This window comes from Drosophila willistoni (assembly GCF_018902025.1).
Source record: "Drosophila willistoni isolate 14030-0811.24 chromosome XL unlocalized genomic scaffold, UCI_dwil_1.1 Seg141, whole genome shotgun sequence".
Taxonomy (NCBI): domain Eukaryota; kingdom Metazoa; phylum Arthropoda; class Insecta; order Diptera; family Drosophilidae; genus Drosophila; species Drosophila willistoni.
The window spans coordinates 7,751,188-7,774,121 of record NW_025814052.1 but is presented as its reverse complement, the minus strand read 5'-3'; the positions used below and the strand labels follow the sequence as shown (position 1 = coordinate 7,774,121).

Here is a 22,934-nt window from a genome sequence, read left to right as displayed (position 1 = left end):
AATAACAAAAACTATCGAATATAATCATTTTTGAGTCTGTTAACCCATTCCGAGTCTGTTAAGTATCTCACCGTTGAGTCTGTTAATACACGAAGAAATTAACATTTGTGCGTTAATTAATCAAGATTTCTTTATAGATACAAGATAAGCGGGACTATCTGGTTTACTTCCTACGCAAGGATATTAATTTTACGTCCAAAGAAGAGTAGGTGAAACTTTTCCCAAAGATAAAAATTGAATTTCGCGCCTTGGTATTAGTGTTTTCGAAAGAATATTGGTAACAAATCGTGTATACATATTGGCACAATTTGCAAATAAATTCAAAACCGCCAAAATCAACATATGTATAGAACAATTTGTTCTTATATACGTATTCGCTTGTTGGCGCTTCTGGCCTTACTTTTTGCTATATGTTTGCACAATCAAACGGATAGAAGTGGTAAATAGTTTCAGAAATGATTAATTTCAATTCATAAACGCCTTTATATTTGGGTTTAGCTGTGCGCCTTGCTCCAAGAAGACCTCCGAATCCCGTCGACCCGTTGCCACCTTCCCATTCGGTATTGCACGAATTCCGGAATGCAGCCATTTGCTCGGACAATAGTGTATGCAGTGATGCCGCAAGGTTTGTATTGACCCGTGGCCTTGTCATTGTAATCCTCACTCACTGGTTTATACACAGGTCTACGCTGGAACGAGGCGGCAGTGTGGTGGACGGTGCACTAACAGCTCTCTTCTGTAATGGCCTTGTTGGAATGCAGAGCATGGGCTTGGGCGGAGGAATGCTGATGAACGTATATATGCATGAGGAGAGAAAATCATTTAGTATTTTGGGTCGTGAAATGGCTCCCGCCTCCCTGTTGGCCGAGAATTTTACGATATTTCGCAGTGAACAGAAGCTGAAGCAGTCTAGCTGGGCAATCGCAGTGCCAACTGAAGTTATGGGGTACGCTGTGGCTCATCAGCGATTTGGTAAACTTCCTTGGTCAGACTTAATTAAACCCACTGTGGATCTTTGTCGCCGTGGCTATCCGCTGTACAAGCATCAACTTGATGCACTAATCCTTAATCAGGACATGATTAGGAACGATGAGCTATTACAGAAAATGTTTATTAATCCAAAAACTGGCAATTTCTGGCATATGGGCAGAATTATCCGACCTCCAGCTCAATTGTGCACTACTTACCAGCGATTGGCTAAAGAAGGATGGTCTAGTTTCTACAACGGATCTCTACACAATGACATCATAGCCGATTTAAGGGACATGGGCAGCCCCATTATAGCTTCAGATCTTAGCGCAGCCGAAGCAGAGTTGCGGGAATCAATTGTCATGCCTTTGGATGAGTTTGATTTACATTTAATGCCACCGCCAGGCAGTGGTCTGGTTCTAGGATTCATAATGAACATTTTGAGGGCCTTTCGCAAGGATTTTGCCCGAGTTCGAAAACTTGGCGCTCTGGAGATTCATCGCATAGTCGAAGCACTAAAATTTGGCTTTGTAAAACGCTGGCAGTTGGATCCGGCAGCTGACAAGAACGTAAGTTATTTCTATTTACCTCTTCTAAATCCACATGTTAATTGCTTCCATCTTGCTTTCATTCATCAGCTAATGGATGAAATGCTCAGCCCTGATTTGGCTGCAACTATTTCCAAACAAATTGATGACTTGCAAACGCACAATCACTCAAACTACTATGGCGCAACTGCAGGCACACAGGCGAGGAATGAACACGGAACTTCTCACATCTCCGTTTTCCTTAACGGCGATGCCGTTTCAGTCACCAGTTCCATTAACTTTTAGTAAGCATCAATCATTTCGATTGATTTTCGGGGTCAACTTAATGTGTCGATTGCTTTTAGCTTTGGCAGCGGTCGCATGGGTCAACGTACGGGAGTTCTTTTCAATAATGCCATGTCCGATTTCTCAATAAAGCATTTACGGAACTACTTTGACTTGCCATACGTATCGGGCAAGAATACAATTATCCCATTGGCCCGACCCATGTCCTCAATGAGTCCCGTTTTGGTCACAGAACGTTCAACTGGTCGTATCCGGTTGTCTGTCGGCGCTGCCGGTGGTACACGAATCATTTCAACATTGGTTCCATTGCTAATCCGGATACTCTGGCAGGACACTGACATCAAAGTGGCCATCGATGCCAATCGGTTTCACCATCAAATGTTTCCGAATGTTCTTTTCTACGAATACGGATTACTGCAAACATATGTCAGTGATCTACAGAGAAAGGGACATCAATGTGAACGTTATCTAAACCGTGGCTCTGTAATGTGTGGTATAACTTCTAATACGATCAATGGAACAATTTCTGTTAATTCCGATTATCGTAAAATCGGTGGAGTTGCTGGATTTTAAACAAGAGGTAAGTTTACACTTTTATATACATATCTACAACAGAGTAACTCAGAGATTGATGCTAAAGTGCTCCAATTTTTTTCTTGGCCCTTATCTCTTATATGTTAGATTTCATTTCATGAATGAGATTATCATAACAAAGGGATTTCAACGAAAAATTTATCTCGGTTTGTAAATAAAAAAACTTTACATTATTCACATATATTTTTTTAGATTAATGAGTAAAGGGCAAGAACTGCTCCATATTCTAAAAGTCAAGATTAGACAAAATGCAAGTGGTTATTTAAACTTCAATCCCTTACATAAAAACCGGTCTATATTAATAAGGTTTTTTTTTAGTCTATTTTGATAAAACTATTAGTTCCGTTTTGCAATAATGTTTTCAAAATTATTCAACAAAATTTTTTTTATCATTTTGAATTGATAAAAAATAACATTGATGGTAAGAACTACCTATCAATCATGTTGCGTAGATATTGATCGGCATTCCATATACTACATATATATGTACGTGTGTTTGTTGTACGCACATGGCAATTACAATTTTCATTTTCGTAATCCAATGCCACGGCAGTAGAATTACCCAAGTAATTAATAAAATTTTTACCATAAAATCAAATACCATTGCCATAAATGGTAATCGGTTCATGTAAAATATAGAAATTTTGAGTTCTTCAACAAAAATAATAAGCGAATGAAAGTGAGTTTTTGATTTAACGTAATGTAATATTCAATTCACGTTCACACATTTGTCTGCTGATTCTTGGGCCGAGAGTGAAAACAGGAAATGAGTTGCAAAACTTTCATAATTATGTATGGTGTAAGCAAGAATCGAATTAACTTTCTCTTTTCTAGTCAATAATTTATTTATGTTGTCATATATTGTATGTATATTCTGTTGTGATTTGCTTTGTGATTTGAAACTACTAATATTAGTTGATTGGTGATAATAATGTAAGTAATATACTTAAAACTCGGTAGATACCAAAAACATTCTTAGACAGAAGTATAGAATTGTTTTCTGTTGCGATGGCAACAAATGAATATTGTAATATATAAGAATGTTGCAATTATACCCAATGAATTTAATGCCATCGAGAAAGCCAATAAATATTTCCATTCATTACGAAATACTCCACAATTCTCGCTGCTCCTGTAATCGAAAGATATACCATTAAAAATCTATTATGCATCATAATGGGTTCTCCGACTTACTCTATTGAATGACTACGCTCCTGTCCAGTTGCAATTGCAATTGTTGTGGTAGTCTCAACTAGTTGCGACGGTGCCTCCTCATCCATTGTCTGCCCCTCTTGGGGCAGACAAGTGCAGTTGCGATAGCTTAATAGCGAACTAGTTGCCGATCCGCAGGATCCATTAACAGCTGATGCCAGAGCAGCAAACTCAATGGCCGCACATACCAAGGCCAGGCAGCAGAAGATTAGTGCCAATGCCGAGAATACATACGATTCAGCTAGAAGCACTTTATAGCAATTATTTGTTGGCCTCTGTTCGGGTCTATGATCTCGTCTCAGTAGTATAAGACCCGCAATACTTGCCAGAAGAAGCTAACAAGATGAGAAAACGTGTTTAACGCATTCTTTAGCTAACCATTCGATAATTATTATTGTTTGCCTACTTACCGATAGACCACTTAAATACGGATTGATCAATATGGATGCATTGGGGGCCAATATCAGTATCCAAATGGCAAGACCAACAATTAAAAGTGCCACAGCTAATTGTAAGATCAACAATTGCCGTGATAAATTCAAATTCCGGATGTGCGTTGAGTAAGCTTCCTGTAGAGCTGTAATAACACACACGATTATATAGGAAAGTAGTCAGAAATAATTTGGAAATTTCTCTTTAAAATATCTGCTTACTGTCATTATTTTTGTGATTGACCACTATCATGCGACTGTGTCTTAGGCTATTACGAGTTGGTGTATGTCGTCCAGCGATTTTAATACCCTTCATATTTTGTGGTACCGTTGTGCTCATATAGACAGCCTGCAAATAGCAACTTGAGTTATTCTCCATTCTCCATTCTCCACATACAATATGTACCTATGTATATGTATGTGATGGTAATTACCTGTGATGGTTGTGGAGCATCAAGATCACTTAGTGGAATTTGTTCATAGGTTGTTGCATAGCGCCATGTTTTTGTTTCTGCAGGTGTTGTTGTTGTTGTAGGTGGTGGTGGTGCTGCTGCTGCTGCTGCTGCTGTTGTTGTAGATGACAAATCTGATTGACTGATTGCTAAACCCGGCTGTGGGTCACGTGAATAGTTAGTGAACTCCATTGAATGATCATTCTGGTTCGGTTTCTGTATCTGGTTCACTGCATTATTATTACGTTGTGGAACATTCTGATATTTTGGCTCCTCTGGTTTAGGGTTTTGCATTGTTGTTGGTGCTATTGCCACTGATTCATAATTGTTAATACCAAAAAATTTGGATTTCGCATCATTTAGAGCGGCCTTAACCGCTGCAATACTGTGCTGACTGTTGTTGTTATTGCCACCATGGGAATCGGCATTCCGTTGCAGTTTTGCCAGTTCTTGGTCTTGTTTATCGTCATCATCTTCATTATCGTTTTCGGTCATTGCTCTGGTCAAAGTTTCACTATCGCTCGGCGATGATGATGATGATGAAAATAATGATGCCTGTGGCTGCACCTTTAGTTGTTTTGCACTTTCTCCCGCACTAAAGATTATGTTGCTCATTGGATGCTGCTGCTGCTGCTGGACACTGGTACTAGCATTGGCGCCTAAATTGTCATAGGTGCTTATGGGACGGACCTGTTGCGCTTGTTGCATTGCTAATTTCTCTAATTTAATTCTAAATTTTGCATGCCTCTTCGTCTCTCATTTACATATGCATACGTATGTGTATTTAGTCCATGCAAAATTATACTAATCAATTTAGTTGGCTTGTTGACTGGAACTGAAACTATCAACTACATAAATGGCCTCTTCTAAGCATGGACATTTTCTTGGGCATTACCTGAGAGAAAGAAAAAACAAAAAAGAGAGGTTTACAATAGAAGAGAGAGTGAGAGAAACAGAGAGTGTGAGTGTGAGTGAGTGTGACTAAGTGGTGTAAAAAAAAAATATAACATTCCACACTTGTTGATGTCAACGACTTTTAGGGAATCTTTATATTATCCTAACAAGAAACTCTTTTGCAAACAATCAAATAAAGTTATTTACATTTGTTCATTTTCAATTATTTGTTTGGATACAATACCAAAACTTCTCCCTCACAGAAATGAGAACTTTTGACTTGGCCAACAAGGTTTCACATTCCCATTTGTAAGCCCGTTTCTCAACTTGTTGATGCTAACACACACACACACACACACACACACACACATATGCACACACACAGACACAGACACACAAATAGTTAGAGCTATAGATACATACACCCACACAAGTGTAGATACATTTTGTATGAAAGTACAAGCCACAATCATCTATCTATTTAAGCCAATTGAAAACTCTTCACAAATTCCACCAAACTCTAACAATTTTTGTTGTTTGTCAAGCTGAATATATTTTACACTATTATTCTTTCATTTTCCAAAACAAAAAAGCGACACTAAATTATAATAATTGGACAATAACAAAACAAAAAAGATGAAAAAAAAAGCTAACGTTATGGGCCGCTAAACATGCTTCCGTTCCTGTGTCTGTGTCCCCCTCTTTCTTCTCTCTCTCGCTCTCTCTGTAGTGTACAATCAACCAAAATTGGTGATTGCAAAACTTTGCTTTAGATCTATTTAAAAATCGTCTGCAAAAAGATATACAATAGACACATAGACACACTATATATAGTCAGTATGTATATATATATAACGTAAAGTTAAAAACTTTCAATTGCCTCACAAGCGCACAGAAGTTGAAATAGATCTTGGAAACGTTTCCCTAGACACAACAAACTCAAATCGAAATTGAATCGAATCGAATCGTATTTGGATTGAAACAAACAAACAAAAAATAACAACAACTAATTGACGCCGCACCGCCAACAACACCACCTCAACCACACGTCCCCAATTGCAACTGTACGCACCAAGAGGCAAAAACAAACTAAAAATAATTCTCACCAGCAGCAGCAGCAGCACCGCTGTTCATACAAACGTCTCTCGGTCTCCGGACTCCGGTCTCTGGTCTCTGATCGAGCGCTTAAAGCAAACCGCTTCCATACGTATTCGTATCTCGCTCGCTCTTCACCAATCGTTTACCAACTCACTCACTCCGCTCAGGTTTACTCATTCGCTACTGTAGCGCTTACCTGGGATCACACACAGACACACCAACACTCACACACACGCACGCACACTCACCTAGCGGAGAGTGAGTGAGTGGCTAACAGTGGTTACATTACTGCAATGTTCGTGGACGTGGCCAAGATCAAGCCATAACATCAAAGAGAGGGCCCAAACACAACACAAATGATGACGAAGATCTTGCCAATGATGATGACGACAATGATGACGATGATGATGATGATGATGACGATGATGAGGGTCAGCTGCCTAAGAAGAAAACATTTCCTCCATTACGATTTCTCTTTCATTTCTCCAACTATTGACAAAAGAATTCCACTTTAAAAAGGGGCCCACAACTTCAAAAAGGCTAGAACCAAAACAATTCGCCCTGCCACTCTCAATTTAAAGACTTTAATTTCATCTTAGCCTAAGGATTGAAATACATTAGATAACTAGGGCCGCCCGCAACACAGTTATGAGTTTTAAATGGAAAACGGAAAGTTATGACTAATACGATATCACTGCATAACGATTGTTGTATTTATTAATATAATGTACAATGTACATGATTAATTCTGGAGTCATATCATTCATATTCCTCTCCCACATTTTGCATCAAGAGACTTGTATATTTGTGATTTGCACTTGGCATAAAGAAAACTTTTTGTGTTATAGTATCTGGTCAGACCAAATTTTAAGTTAAAAGTCAACTTTTTTAATCGGCAAAACACAATATATAATAATATTTTGAATCTTTTATATTGTCGTTCAAAACATAGAATAAATAATTTTACTAGATGTTAATCATCGTTAATGCTAAAAACGATTTCAAATCTTATATAGTTTTTTCTATACAGTTTTGATTCATATATAAATAAAACGAACTTTATTTTTATACCCTTGTAGAAAGTATTATAAAATCAAAGTATTATAAAGTCTGGTGATTGTAATGTAGAAAAAAAAAACAAATTTCGATCCCAACCCTCTGTTAGCATGAGAAATCGAGTCGATATAGCTATGTCCGTCAGCGCGAGTCAATTTCATGCTCTCAATTTGAAAGTTACTGTATAGAAACTTACAGTTTTTATTGCCTAATTGAGATATATCGTATCGGATCGCTATAACATGTATAGGTATATAAGCTTCAGCTTCATTATATAATTTATAATACACTACATTACGATCACACTGACAATGAGATATAACTTTTAAAAATCAGTTACCAATTGGAAAATAATAGGCTCATAGAATAACCAAGGACTATTCTTAAAAACTTATAACGTTGCAGATCTATAATTTTGCCAACTTTAGTTTGATTTTCCAAATACATTTACTAGTTTTTTAATTTCAAATTAATCTATAAAATTGAGAACTGTGGATTGATTCTAACTAAAGCTCAAAATCTATAAGCTTGATTTATTTTATTTTGTTTATAGTATAGTAATTTTATTTCCTACAATCTGTGGTTATACTCGGAAAACATATGTACCTATACATATATCTCTAATCCATTAAAATTCCAAAATTATTTCTTGTCAAATGGTTTCATTCTGGTACATATAGTGGTTCCTTTTTACCAATCTTGTTGAGATCTCAGAGACAGATCAATTGGTTAACTCCTTGTGTGTAGTTTGTTAATTAGGTGGATTATCTTAATTTACGGAAAATGAAAATAAAATAATACTGCAAATATTTAATAATATGCAAATTGTATAAAGCAGATGTCAATAAATCAATATACATATTTGTTTTATACATTCGATGCAAAGCACACACTATAATACACTATATACATATACAAATATGAACATACATTTGTATATATGTACTTTTCATTGTATATATATATTGAGATAAGCAGCAATCTTCACACGATTATTCATAAGCATTCAAAGTGACCTTAGCATAAAATTTCGTTGACTTAATCGATAAATAATATCAATAATTAATAAAAGTCTTTGGGGCTTCGTCATTCATATATGTATTTGTACATATGTAAGTATATACTCTTGGTATTCCTTGACTTTTCAAAATGCAAAAGTGCACCACCAAAGAAACATATATGCATAATATATTCAAAAATATTCCCTTTTTCTTATCATTTACTTGTTAACTTGTCATTATATCTAATAATAAAAACCATTCAAACTTAGATGTATATATTTGACCAACGATAGCCAACAAGCAGATTGATCATACATACATATAAGTATATAAAGTGTATTTATAAAGTGTGTATACATGCATATAAAGTGTTCCCATCGAATCACAAGATAACAAGTAAAGTTGTAAGATTTAACTAGTTCTTGATAGCTGACGCAACAAATTTCTATCCTGTACTTTTTGAAATAAATGATTAGAATATTTAATATTGAAATCAAATATCCTGATATCGGTCAGATAGTCGAGAACTTCTAATTTTAGTGAGAAAAAAACTATTTTGTAATACTTTTTGCTTGTCTTTGGTACTGCAAAAGATTTTTGCGAAATTCATTATGATGCCCTTTAAAAGATCATATATCATAGTCTACGCTAATGTCGGTTTAAGGTCTTAATTTAAATGTGATATATGTGTATACATATCTACATTCATATATATACATATACATATACATTGTATATAAAAGCTTTTGCAAAACCAACTCAGCTTAATTGTTGTTGTTGGTTTTTGTTTTGCCTTTTTTTTTTCATTATACCATACACGCATAGGATGAAATGGTATATTGAAGTCGCCAAAATGTATGTAACAGGCAGAAGGAAGCTTTTTCGACCCCATAAAGTATATAAATTCTTGATCAGCATCAACAACAGCGGAGACGATCTAGCCATGTTCGTCCGTTCGTATGAACTCCTAGACCCACCAAATTTGGTATGTAGTCTCGTGTGTAGTATGAACAGTTATCGAGTTTATTTTGAATTTTTGCCACGCCCCCTACCGCCCCCGCAAATTAAATAAAACCGATTTTCTCAAACACTATACTAACTAGAAACACCGAATTTGGTATGTATATTTGCTTAGTAAATGCGCACATTTTGTATGTGTAAGGATTTTGTATGTGTAAGGATTTTTCTCCCGTTATTATCTACCTTGTGCAATCAAACTTGGTACACTTAAATTTGGTACTAATATCCAGCAAAATATCAAATTTGATCAAAATCGGTCTAAAAATAGCCAAGTTATGCATATATATAAATATTTTTCCATATGGCCGGAGTTGGCCGTTGGCTGGTGGGGGCGCTAGGGTGCTCGTGTGCTTGAGTGAGCGAGATACTAAAATATGCTTGTAAAAAGCATGTGAAAATGCATTTGTTATTATAAATTTGAAATATTTGTGTGTACTTGTGTATGGTATACTTAAGTCGGCGAGACGACTTACTTACTTTATTTTATTTATGTCTTGCTTCTCTTTCTTGGCCCTCGGATTGCAAGACTATCGAATTGTAGTTGTTGTTATTGTTGTTGTTGTTGTTGTTGCTGTTGGTGGTTGTTATTTTGTTGTTGTTTTGTTTTTCTTTTATTGTTTTAGCAGTTAATTCATTTCATTATTTCATTAGTAAAACGTTAAATAATATTTACCAACTGAAGCATTACTTTGTTAGTTTAAAACTCTGACACCAGAGCCAACAAGAGATTTGGCCAAAAGAAACTCTAACCAAGTCGACGACAATTGCGGAAAGCAACGGCCCATTGCATTTAGGGAAACAAAAAAACAAAAATCTTGTTATTTCTGTCATGGATAATATATTTATTATTTATTGGATCAGAGCAGATGCAATTGCTGTGACTGGCCAACAACGGCCAACAGCGGCTGGCAGATTGATCTGTTTCAATGATTTTTGGCCCACTCGTGTTTTAATTTGCAAAGCCAAACAAACACCAAAAACCGATCGAGAGACATCGATCAAACAATATTCTTCCATGAAGTTGGCAAAACAAAAAAGATAACCAAAAGAATATTTCAAATAAAATCACTTTCCATTCTTATTTATCATATTCTTTTCGATCACAATTAACTATGATAATAAATAGAACCTACTTTTTTTTTGTAACTTTTGCCACAATAGATCAACAATTAAGTTCTTTTACTAAATGAATTCGATTTATTAAAAAACAATGCTTATTACCTCTATTTAAATACAAGACATTAGAAGTGATTTGACTACTTACACTCTTAAAACTAAGTAAGTGATATCCTTTGTCATTTGACAACTCAAGCTTTATCATTAACCTATATACCCAACCTTAATAGGGTATAGGAAACCGCCAACAGTTCTCATAATAACAATTTGGTTAATTTCTTAATGCTGCCCACCTCTTTAAAATGGCTTAGTCAACTTTCATTTAAGCCATAAAAAAGCCAAACCAAACTGAACTAAAGTTCAAAATGCTAAATATATTAAAAGAATGGCTTTCGAAATAGTTGAAAATTTTCAAGTATCTTTGATACCGATATCGCTAAACCGAACATTGACCATTGAAGTGAATTAGGACAAGTATGGGAAACATAATAATGGCAAATAACTAAAGCCCCTTTTAACCAAGAGAGAGAGAGAGAGAGAGAGAGAGAGAGACCTGGTGTGTAGGTAGGTAGAGATAGAGGTAACTATACTTATTTCTATATATACCGCTTTGTATTTGACCACAGTTGGCGACTTAAGTTTCTTGGCCATGCCAATTAATAGAATTAAACAGAACACAGCTTTTACTGTACTCCAGTTTTAGTACGGGTTTTGTCGACTTATTTCTTTCGTTAAATTGTACTCAGGCTCGGGTTGTGAACTGCTGTGAGCTGGGCAAGCCATTTTACGTCAACAATGCAGCACAGAAAGCGCTGTGGCCACCGCTCTACCACCGAGGGTGGTCACAAATGTTGACAACATGCAATGGCAATCGATCAGCTGTTTGAATCAGCTGTATACAATTGAGAAGCGAAGAAGTACTTCGAGGACACACACAGCTATTGCAACTGCAAGCCAATAGTCTAATTGGAAAAGTTTCTTTTAAAGGATCAACAATTTGTGAATTGTTTGTGGACTTTAAAGTGAAACATTGGAGAGTGTACGTTAACATTTCAAACCAACCTCGCCACAATATTGTGTAAAGCTTTGCGATTGCGCAGCTTGTATTTCGCGTCGGCAACAATGCCACAATGACAAACAGTCAACCGACCAGCCAGTCAGCCAGTCAGCCAGCCAGCTAGCCAACCGACCAGCGAGCTAGCGATCGAGCCGACCACCAAGCAAACAAGCCAACAACCAACAACCGACCATACGGACCAGCCAATCAACCTTATGGTGACGGTCGTGTCTCCGTCGTCTCCGTCGTCGGTGCACATGCGCAGCACTACTCTACGAACTTCTGTAACTGACTGAAAACAACAAAAAAAAAAAAATACATTTTTTGAAAAAAAATAAACCAGTTATAAGTCAACTTTCATTCCAAGCAGACGTGTCAGGCGTACGGATCGCAAGATCGGTTAGGATCGCGTCGGTTCAATTTACCAATGCTATAGTAGTAGTAGTTTTAGTGTTGTTGTTGTTGTTGTTGTTGTTGTTGTTGCTGTTGTTGTGGTCTAACACCACTGGCATTAACTCTGTTAATAATCATAATAATAATAATAATAAAAATCTATAATCTATTCACATAGTGGCACATGCACATTGCACCAAAAAAGCAGCGAGTAACACATAAGTTCATGTTCAGACTTTGAGAAGGTGCCGCTGCACGACACGATCCCTTCCCTGGAAGGTGCAATCCAGGCCAGACCTGTGAATAGGTTTCTTTTTTTTCTTTCTTTTTTTTTTTTTGAGTTTTCTGTGTCTCTGTGTGTGTGTGTGTTTGTGTGTGTGAACTGGTCAGTGAATTTGGCAAACCACCAAAAACTCCCACCGAAATAATAATGATAATTTTGTAATCTGGCCAAGTGGCTAAGAAAGAAAGAAAGAAATAAAGATGTGGCCATATAAATATAAATGTGTGTATATGTATATGTATGCTTGACACAAATTACCGAAATCGGGAACAAGTCTGTATGTCTGTCAACTGCGTGTGTGTGTGTGTGTGTGCGTGTGTGTGTGTGTGTGTGCGTGTGTGTGTGTGTGTGTGTGTTTCGTTCGTGCTCCAATATTTCAAAGTATTTACTTTCTCATATGGTTTCAATTAGCACCTTATATACCTACATATGTATCTACCTATATATGCATATGTATGTACATGTATACATATATATGTACCTATATCGGATAAAGAATTGGTAAAACAAAGTTTTACCAACTCTTCACCAGAGGCGGCTTAAAGCATTAATCAAGCCGCCGAGCAACACACACAAAAAAAAAAAAAAGCTGCAGTTCGATGATAATTAGTGAAAGACTCACATATATATATATATATATATATATATATATTTCTACACTCTAATGAAAGTTGCTTATCAATATCGATCCTCAGGCGGAGAGAGGAATATATATCACGTATACGCACAGAGATTCTGTATATGAAGCCACAAAAAAAAAAAGAAAGAAACCTTGAAAGTATTTTGTGTAATTACTCAAAATTATAATGCTATTGTCAAGATCAGATAACAATAGGAATTTTTTTTTGGTTTTTGAGTCAACGAAATGATACAATTTGCTATGTATATCCTTGACAAAAACTGAAGTCAAGAAACTTGTCTAAAAGAAAAAGAGAGACATAAAAAGGGAAACTTCAACATCCAAATGACTTTTACTTTTCCATATTTTCGGTTGATTGAACAATCGGTCAAAACACAACTAAAGCCACAGGCATGCATATATAGATATATATACATTTATATCTAAGATGGGGGAAGCTTTAACTTAGTTGCGGCGATGAAAGCCCAAAGACTTTTTTTTTTTTGTTTGTTTTGTTTTGTTTTGTTGCTTTAGTTTAATTAGCTTGCAGACATTGATAAAGTCATTGCCCGACAATTGTGGATTCCATCATTATAATGATTACAATTTCATATACATATATTCATATTGGTCTCACTCTCTGTGTGTGTGTGTGTGTGTGTTTTTGTTTTATGCAGTAATATATATATATATATATACATCAGGTGCACATACATAAATAAGTACATATGTAATTATGCAGTGGAAATTCAATGTGAATGCAAAGTGAAAATCTGATAAACATAAGACCTGCCTCACGCCATAAATATTTACATACATATAATACATATGTATATGTATGTATGTACATGCATATATGTATGACTATATAGTGTGTGCATGAATTAATCGCTGGTGATGCTACACAAATACCAACAGCAACTCTAACGCCCGAAGCTAATCAACAACCAACGGCAACATCATCATCATCGTCATCGTCATCAGCAACAGTCAACATCAACATCAACATCAACATCTGCGGCAACATACAATTTATCACACAATGTTTGCTGGTGGCAAATTATTGCCCAAAACATTGGAAAGAGCCATGACTTTTTCAATCTCCACCCTACACCACACAATGCTGATTCTTTTGATGCTAAGCGCAGCCGGAAATTGCCAAAGTGAGTTTAAATTGACCCGTCTCGCCATTAACCATCTCAACTTTCATCTAACCAAGAAAACCAAACAATTTAATGATGAATGTCAAGTGCAAGGACATTCACATGCCATACAATCATACACTAGCCAACAAAATGTTGATTTATGCCATTTGCATCCTCTCAGTTCTCATCTTAAGCCAAATGATCTCAAATGTTTGGTCATTTGACTCAAACATAACGAGATGAGATTAAATTCGCAAAAAAAGGAAGGTCAACTCAACCCTCAAGATATTTGTAATAAACATTTAAGTCAAGGCTTGAAATGGTTTTTCATTTGTGATTGTTAACAATCTTATTTAGGGCTTATAGCAACTGAAAAGAGAAAGTTTGATTCTAGTTAAAGTGTTATGAGTTACGGAAATACCTTTCGTCGATTTGATACGTTTTGAAATCGTTAATTTCTGTTGATATTTTTGAATGTGAACTCTGTGGTTCATGCGATATCTTGACTGATTGATCTTGACTAATTTGTTAATTTGGCACTTGAGGTTTTTTGTTTCGTCTTTTGAGTGTGTGTGTGTGTGTGTGAGTGAGTGACTGTCTCATTCTTACTTCACAAGTTTCACAAGTTGATGTATGTATGTATTTGAAAGACGTGATTGAGTTTGAACATTTCACTGTTGTTACGAGTATTCAAAAACATTGCGCCCTCCTACGTGAAATGTATTTCAAGCAAATGTCGTACGAATTTTAAGCATTTGACCATTTGATGTTGTCATAATAACGGCATTCGCAAGACACCTTTCTAGCCATCTAACTCAATTGTTGATTGGAGGTATCCCGCCCTATTTACCCATATAACTACATTATTATTTTCAATTTCTCTCTCTCCCTCCGTCTCGCTCTCTCTCTCTGTCTGTCTGTCTGTCTGTCTGTCTTTTATGGTGCATTCTGAGTTGACTACGTTTCATACATACATACATTATATGTAGATGCCACGCCCTCAACAAAATAAGGCACCCTTCTCGATACATACTTACTTGACGATATATATGTAGAGATGCATATATGTATATACATTTAGAGTGTAGTGTATATATGATAAACACCGGTAAAACCGGATGAATGCGATTTGAGACTCATAACAATAACAGCTTTTCGGCTGTTGGGCATTAATAACATCATCGAAGCGCAGAGCTGCCAGCCAGCTAGCTTTTTTTTCCTCCTCCTCCTTATGTTTTTTTTTTTTGTAATGTATTTAGACAATAAAAGCAAAAATAATAAGACGAAAAGAAAAACTTGACGTCAACAGCTGCAGTTTGAGCTCGAAAAGCAAACATCTCAACCCGAACCCCAAAACACACACCAAACACACACCAAAACTGAAGCCCAAGTCGAAACCGACGGAAGGAACATTTGTATGCAAAATTCCCGCGCGCACATTTTGGCTTTACCTAGCAGCCGGCAGATCATAGGCCATAACACGAGATTCTATAACACAGAAAATACCCTAACTTCCTTCAACCCCAAACAAAAGCACCTCCCTCAGTCTCAATCATTATAGACAAGGTGAATGCAGTGTTAGCCTTTCTACTGAAATGTGGCTAGCTTTTTCAATATCCGCTTACTAATTGATGGCTCAATATACCTTTGTGGATTATGTGTCTATAGGGTATGGAAAGCAGCCAGCCAAAAGGCAGTTAAAGACTGAAAACGAGGTCACAGCCCTCTCTTGCAGTGCTCTCCTTGGAGACAGATGGCGCGTTGTGTTTCCTGCCCTTTAGCCAAAAAGAAACTGAAACTGAAACTAAAAAACGACTATGGAAAACATGTTTCCACATGGGAGTGTAGTAGACGTTTTCTGGTTTGCCAAATTGCCTGCCTCTTTTTTTTTTTTTGTTTTTGATTCTTAGTGGAAAACGTTAAGAAAAAGTTTTATTGTCTTTGCACCCCATAACAAAAAAAAAAAAAAAAAAACTTTGACTTTTACTAGAAACCGACGACTAAACTATAAACAATTGTGAGAAAGTTGTAAGTAGCTAAAGGCTATTCATTCTTATTCTCTGTCTGTTGTGCAAAATCTGCATAAATATGGGAACGAAAACAAAAAAAAAAAAAAAAAAACATGTATTTATATAAAGTTGGGGGAGGGAATTAATTAAGATTGCCTCCACAAATGGGAATATTTTCATGGACATTGTTGTCAAGGAGGAAGGTGGTGGGTGGAGGGTGGAGGGTGGAGGGGTCACAGGTACAACAGGTCATATATTCTTAGTCAAAGTATCTAAGAACAAAGTGTGGGAGAAGGAGATACAAACGCCCACATAAAGTCAAAAGAGCAAGACCCAACAAGCTTTACATACATAAAAGGTATTCTCAGAATCAGTCTCTGTGTTTGTCGGTCGGTTGGTTGGTTGGTCTGTCCAACTGTCTGTTAGTTGGTCCGAACGGTCCGTTCTAACTGACATTTCGCATAGTAGTGTACTTTGAGTGTTGGCAAAATGTTGTGTATTTGTTTTATTCGTGTTCTTGACTTCACTTGCAAAGTAACTTGACTCTCTCTCTCTCTCTCACACAGAATAGACAGACCTGAATGAGAGTCCAAAAGACTGAGAGATCGAGCAGGCTTTGTTTAATCTTAGATCTATGTGTGTATGTATTTGCATACAGGCATATTAAATACATAGTTTTTGTTTTTTTTTTCATGTACTTGTATTCATTTGCAAACACAATGCACTTCAAATCATATGATAGACACGACGAAATTTCAACAATGCACAAAGACTTTGCTTAAATACTTGTTCATTTATTTACATATTGCATATATGTACCTACTATATAGATACATATGTATATAATTTAACGGTTTTGAGTTTAATTACGCCCCCGTTTAACCGTTAATCAAATCGAAAACCAGAATTGACCAGACTTGTCGCTTGCCGCCATATGAGGCGGGGGATCGAAACGAATCGAATCGGATTGGATCGATTCTGTTGATGTTGTCGTTGATATATTAATTAATCACTCCCCAGACTAAAGTTGGTTTTTGCTCAATTGCTTAGATGATTAAATGGACGACTCCAATGTCCGGTTAGCTAACGTCACAACATTTACCTGTTGATCAACACTGGCACTCGACAACAAGTGTCACCATAAAATGCAATTATTGTTAACTGCAATTTCCGGTTAAGTTTTCTAAAAAGATCATCGGCCCCTTCCTTCCTAATCACCTCAAAATGGATCGGAAGTAATTCCAACGTTGAATTGAATTACACAGTTCTTAACTTTAGAAGATAACAAATTGTGAAAGTTTTCATCTAAATGGCTTAGAATTGAAAGTAATCAAAATGCTACCCTTTACACTGATCTTGGTAATTTTAATGACTTGGATTTAATGTCGATTTAGTGCCCTAACCAAATGGTTGTTTTTTTTTTTTTGTCTTCTTTCTTGTCTTCCTGAATTTAACGATTTCACCTGAAGTGATTACAAAAGAAATTATAATTTGTTATTGTATTATAAACATTATTTACAGCAGCAGGTTTTCTCTTGTTTTATTGCTTTTAGGAGTTATTTTTGCAGGTTTCGTAAATGGTAAAGACTACCGACTACCAGAGAGAGGGTCAGCTTTTGTTGTTCTATTTTTTTCTATCATAATTATGATTCATATGCAAACTCAAATTGTTAAGTAGAGAGAGGGGGCACACCTAGAGAAATATATATGTACATATTCATACCTCTCACCCATCTATATGTTATATACTCACTCACATTCAGTAGCTTGAAGAACGAGTCTGATATATTCGTGTTTCGGTTTCATTCACTTCCAGTTTGCGGCCCGCCAGCAGTGCCTTTAAATGCGAAAGTGCGCACTGTGGCCAGCGAGGTTGGTGGTATCTCGGAGGCACATTATGACTGTGACCCTGGCTATGAGTTGTTTGGGTCATCATCCATTAAGTGCGATGCACGAACCGGCTGGGACCGGGAACTTCCCTTTTGCGGTGTCAATGTGGCCTACCGCAAGCCGGTCAATCAAAGCTCGTACACACGGAGCGGACCCGCTAGTTATGCGAATGATGGTAAACCTGGTAATAAGGTAAGCAAGAGACCTTTTTGGATATTTCAATTGTATCTACAATGATTTTGCACAATCCCATTTTCCAGAATCCCGATGGACAGGAGTGCTCGGAGACACAGAAAGAGCCATCGCCCTGGTGGCGGGTGGATCTGTTGACACCACAGGCTGTCCATGTGGTTCGCATTACAACGCGCGGTTGTTGTGGTCATCAGCCATTGCAGGATCTTGAGATTCGAGTGGGCAACAGTAGCACAGATTTGCAAAGAAATCCGCTATGCGCCTGGTATCCCGGCACCCTGGATGAGGGGGTCGTTAAGACATTTACGTGTGCCAGACCGCTGATAGGTCAATATGTCGCCATACAGTTGGTCGGTGTCGAGGGCAGTCTCAGTCTTTGCGAGGTCGAGACATTCACCAATGACGAATTCTCCGTTGACCGTTGCCTGAGCCCCAAACTCGGGGTGGACACTGTGGTGACGACATTCGCAAAAACCTGCTACGACTTTCATATAACAAAAGGTGAAAGCTTCGAGAAGGCGAAAACTATTTGCCAACAGACAGGTGAGTGGCCAGCATCTAAGTAGTTAGTTTGCCAAGGAGTGGCGTCGATAATATTAACAACCATATATATGCATTTCAGGTGGTGACTTGGTACACGACTTTCGTGGATCAACTAGCCAATACATTCTATCCGAGCTGGAGCGGCGTAAAAGTGAGCTGAAGCCGCAATTGGTTTGGATTGGTGCCCAAAAGGAACCAGGCATTACGTCTCGCACATGGAAATGGGTTAATGGTGCGTCCACATCGAATGTAGATTCAAAAATGTATCTAATTATTTTCTTTCTTCATCCTGCCTATGCAGGTGAAATTGTACAGAAACCCACCTGGGGCAAGGATCAGCCGAATAATTACAACGGCGAACAGAATTGTGTTGTCTTGGATGGCGCCCGAAACTGGTTGTGGAATGATGTGGGCTGTAATCTGGATTATCTGCATTTCATTTGCCAGCATTGTAAGTTAAATATTGAAAAGAATTTTTATGTGTTTCCCTCTCAACTCTCAATTTCCTTAGCTCCTTTATCGTGTGGCTCTCCTGATGCACAGCAAAACACCACGGTGATTGGAAAGAAATTCACTTTGGGAGAGAAGATTCAATACGATTGCCCCAGGGGACATTCACTTATTGGCCAGACGGAACGGGAGTGCAGATTGGACGGAACATGGAGCGGTGGGGCACCAACTTGTAAATGTAGGTTAACTCTCACCACCTGGATTAACCATGACAATAGACAATTGAGAAAATCTCTTCCAACAGATGTTGACTGTGGAGCTTTGCCCGAATTGAAATTCGGTTCCATTCATTTGTCGGAAGATCGGACAAGCTTTGGTGTGGTGGCTACCTACAGCTGCCACGAGAACTATACATTGATTGGCAATGAGAATCGCACTTGCTCGCTAGACGGCTGGAGCGGTAAACAGCCGGAGTGTCTGGTCGACTGGTGTAGTGATCCACAGCCCATAAACGGTGGCAATGTTCGCTTCAATGACAAAAGGGCCGGATCAACAGCTATATATGAGTGTAAGCCAGGTTATGTTCTTGTTGGCGAGGCGGTAAGTAATTGAACTAAACATCTAATCACTCCATGAACTAATCATCCTGCGGATCATCAGATTATCTCCTGTGGTCTTGGTGGCGAATGGTCAAGCAAGACGCCTTCATGCAGATTTGTTGACTGCGGAGCACCGGCTCGACCCGATCGTGGTGTTGCGGTTCTCCTTAATGGCACCACTACTGTCGATTCTGTTGTAAAGTATGAGTGCGATGAGGATTATTGGCTGGACGGCCCATCGGAGCTGCGCTGCACCAGAGATGGCAAATGGTCAGGCGAGGCGCCTGTCTGTGAACTAGTCACATGTGAGGCTCCCCAAGTGCCAGCCGGTTCCTTTGTCATTGGCTATGACTATAATGTGCATTCAAAAATCCAATATAATTGCGATCCTGGCCACATAATGCATGGAAATTCAGTGTTAGAGTGTCTTGACAGTGGCGAATGGAGCTCAGATGCTCCATATTGTGAATGTAAGTGAAATGATGATCTCCCAGAGAATGTCATTGCCACTGATTGTATTTTCAGATATCGATTGTGGTCCTATTTTGCCCATTCCCTATGGCAGTCACAAGTACGTCAGCAATAGCACCTATGTGGGCTCCGAGGTTGTATTCAGCTGCACTCAGTCACATAAACTAAGCGGCGTGGTGAAACGTCAGTGTTTGGAATCGGGTATCTGGAGCGACGCCTCGCCGAAATGTGAAGGTAAAGAAAAAATGTCTATGCATTTTATTTTCATATTAATGATGTCCAATCCTTTAAAGAAATACGCTGCCCAGAGCCAATGCGTGCTTCCCACAGTCTGCTCTCGGTGACAGGAAATGATCGCATGTACGGACGTACTTTAATACGCACAGCAGAATCCTTACAGAATACGGCGCAGACATACAAGTAGGTCTAAGAAGCTGACTATAATATTAATTTGACATATGTATGTGTATTATGTTTCTCAGAATTGGCGCCCTGGCTAAATATCGATGTGAACGTGGATACAAAATGGTTGGTGAGGCTCTGGCCACCTGCACGGATAGTGGCCAGTGGAGCGGCATTATTCCGGAATGTGTTTGTAAGTAAATATGTCAAGAAATTTCCAGCAACTTGGCGTATTCATAATTTTGTATTCACAGATGTCGAATGCGGAGCGCCGGAGAATATTACCAATGGAAAGACAACATTGGCAACGAATGCCACTTACTATGGTGCTGCAGTTTTGTACGAGTGCAATGTGAACTTTAAACTGAACGGAGTTTCGCGGCGTTTGTGCACGGAGCACGGCAATTGGAGTCATGAGGCACCCGAATGCACTGAAGTCGTTTGTGATATACCAAATCTTAGTGATAGTTTAACTGTGGATGCGGGTACACGTGCTGTGGGATCTGTGGCCACCTTTAAATGTCTTAAGGGCCGCATCTTGATGGGCAATGATACTCGAATCTGTCAGAAGAATGGCAAATGGGCGGGCAAGAGTCCAACATGCAGACGTAAGTAAAGATTAATAGATAAGTGAAATTAAAAATCCTATATATATTTACAACGAAAAATCCGAATCCAGCTGTTGACTGTGGTCGACCTCTGGCCATTGATAATGGCCGTGTTATTGTGGTCAACGATTCGACATTGTATGGTGGCTCCGCCGAATATCATTGCATACCCAATTACAATCGGATTGGACAATATCTGCGCAAATGCACGGAAGATGGAGCCTGGAGTGGCAAACAGCCACACTGTGAACTGGCCGCTGTGGAGGGTCAAGAGAGCTCGGAACTGGGCACGGGTGTGGGGATTGGAGCGACAGTTATTGTCGCATTGCTGGTTATTTTTGGTCTCATATTTTTATACCGAAACAAAGCCAGACCAGTGAAGAACACGGAGAATGTGCAAGCAGCCGAAACGAAAGATGAACGCAATGCGGCAGTCATGTCCTATTCCACACTGGAGGCAAACAATCGCATGCATATGGACAACACTCAATCGGCCACGTTCAATACATTCCATGGGGGAAGAAGACAGCCAGGCGATAGCAATGGCCAGGCGGGCGGACAGACCAATAATAATAACAATCGATCCGGTAAGTCTGATCAGGTTCAATTGTTACTGAAAATATCTGATAACTTTGCCCCTTCGTTTGAAATTGCAGAAAACATCTATGACCAAATACCAAATGAACAATTCTACGATGCACCCTACGAGATGCGCACCAACGATGAGGTATACGAACCCGAGCCAGTTGCCAGCAATGTAATTACCATTAATGGCATCTCCGTCCGATAAAGAGAGAGCTCCCTTTCTCCCTCCCTGACACACATCTTCATCATCATCATCATCAATCATTATCATCGATTAAAGATAGATGATTTTGTTTTGATTTTTGTATATAGTTATTGTTTAAGAAAAGGATGTGAGTAACTCGTAGTTTCCTTAAAGCAAATGTCTTATCTGTTGCCTTTGCTTATACCTACTAATACTGTATGTATTGTATTTCCATATGTATCAGAACAGATTGCATCAAAATAATAATATGTAACATTGTAATTATATATATGTATGTACCTAATGCAGTTTGGAATTCTGCAAATTAATATTATTATTATTATTATTAACACTGCAGGAACCATCCATATTTATTGACTTGTTGGCAAAATGTGTACAAGTAGTAAGGCTTTTAATTTTCACATGGAAAATAAGTCAAACGAAATGAAAATGAAGCTAAATGAGAGCACGATTTCTGTTCCATGTGTGTACGTTTTTTTTTTTTTCTGGGGTTATTATTACTATATATATATATATATATATATATATATGTGTGTTTTTTTTTGTCAAATAATTCTAAATCTAAGTGTATTTACTTGTATGATGTTAATCAGAGTGTGTAATTTTTGTTATGCAATGTGTAAGAACTCTAAAATCAAAAATCGAAAGAAAAAATATGAAGAGAAAACCATTTGGTTTTTACTTTAATAAATATGTGGTTAACTAATTTATTACGATTGATTACAATTAAATCTGTGTCTTGATTTATTTCATATGCTGGCTCTCTAGTTTCAAGATAGTAAAAATGAAGTAAGTAAATTGTTGTGA

General features: G+C 37.8%; 3 protein-coding genes across 3 annotated transcripts; 2 read left to right on the top strand and 1 right to left on the bottom strand.

Annotated features, from left to right (window-relative positions):
* Nucleotides 1–38: 38 nt before the first annotated feature.
* On the top strand, nucleotides 39–18,061 carry LOC6649045 (glutathione hydrolase 1 proenzyme). Its single transcript, XM_002071705.4, has 6 exons — nucleotides 39–439; nucleotides 499–625; nucleotides 683–1,538; nucleotides 1,608–1,801; nucleotides 1,862–2,382; nucleotides 17,999–18,061. The coding sequence occupies exons 1-5, from the start codon at nucleotides 343–345 to the stop codon at nucleotides 2,373–2,375; spliced, it is 1,788 nt and encodes a 595-aa protein (XP_002071741.2). The 5' UTR covers nucleotides 39–342; the 3' UTR covers nucleotides 2,376–2,382; nucleotides 17,999–18,061.
* On the bottom strand, nucleotides 3,228–5,427 carry LOC6649035. The gene is made up of 5 exons (XM_023179191.2): nucleotides 4,474–5,427; nucleotides 4,262–4,388; nucleotides 4,019–4,185; nucleotides 3,591–3,943; nucleotides 3,228–3,528 (listed from the first exon to the last, which is right to left on the bottom strand). Exons 1-5 carry the CDS (start codon nucleotides 5,197–5,199, stop codon nucleotides 3,372–3,374), a joined length of 1,530 nt encoding a protein of 509 aa, XP_023034959.1. The 5' UTR covers nucleotides 5,200–5,427; the 3' UTR covers nucleotides 3,228–3,371.
* On the top strand, nucleotides 14,017–22,613 carry LOC6649034 (sushi, von Willebrand factor type A, EGF and pentraxin domain-containing protein 1). Its single transcript, XM_002071703.4, has 14 exons — nucleotides 14,017–14,191; nucleotides 17,999–18,264; nucleotides 18,333–18,807; nucleotides 18,887–19,039; nucleotides 19,109–19,258; nucleotides 19,319–19,495; nucleotides 19,562–19,857; nucleotides 19,918–20,326; nucleotides 20,382–20,561; nucleotides 20,621–20,747; nucleotides 20,810–20,922; nucleotides 20,984–21,337; nucleotides 21,409–21,924; nucleotides 21,994–22,613. The coding sequence occupies exons 1-14, from the start codon at nucleotides 14,071–14,073 to the stop codon at nucleotides 22,125–22,127; spliced, it is 3,471 nt and encodes a 1,156-aa protein (XP_002071739.3). The 5' UTR covers nucleotides 14,017–14,070; the 3' UTR covers nucleotides 22,128–22,613.
* The last annotated feature ends 321 nt before the right edge of the window (nucleotides 22,614–22,934 follow it).

Excerpts from the sequence above, each read along its gene's own strand:
- LOC6649045 (XM_002071705.4), top strand. The coding sequence starts at position 343 with ATGTATAGAACAATTTGTTCTTATATACGTATTCGCTTGTTGGCGCTT. Across the intron at positions 440-498 it reads CAATCAAACGGATAGAAGTG|CTGTGCGCCTTGCTCCAAGA; the intron begins GTAAATAGTTTC and ends ATTTGGGTTTAG. Across the intron at positions 1,802-1,861 it reads ACCAGTTCCATTAACTTTTA|CTTTGGCAGCGGTCGCATGG; the intron begins GTAAGCATCAAT and ends GATTGCTTTTAG.
- LOC6649035 (XM_023179191.2), bottom strand. The coding sequence starts at position 5,199 with ATGCAACAAGCGCAACAGGTCCGTCCCATAAGCACCTATGACAATTTA. Across the intron at positions 4,389-4,473 it reads ATGCTCCACAACCATCACAG|GCTGTCTATATGAGCACAAC; the intron begins GTAATTACCATC and ends TGCTATTTGCAG. Across the intron at positions 3,944-4,018 it reads CGTATTTAAGTGGTCTATCG|CTTCTTCTGGCAAGTATTGC; the intron begins GTAAGTAGGCAA and ends TCATCTTGTTAG.
- LOC6649034 (XM_002071703.4), top strand. The coding sequence starts at position 14,071 with ATGTTTGCTGGTGGCAAATTATTGCCCAAAACATTGGAAAGAGCCATG. Across the intron at positions 14,192-17,998 it reads CGCAGCCGGAAATTGCCAAA|TTTGCGGCCCGCCAGCAGTG; the intron begins GTGAGTTTAAAT and ends ATTCACTTCCAG. Across the intron at positions 18,808-18,886 it reads AACTATTTGCCAACAGACAG|GTGGTGACTTGGTACACGAC; the intron begins GTGAGTGGCCAG and ends TATGCATTTCAG.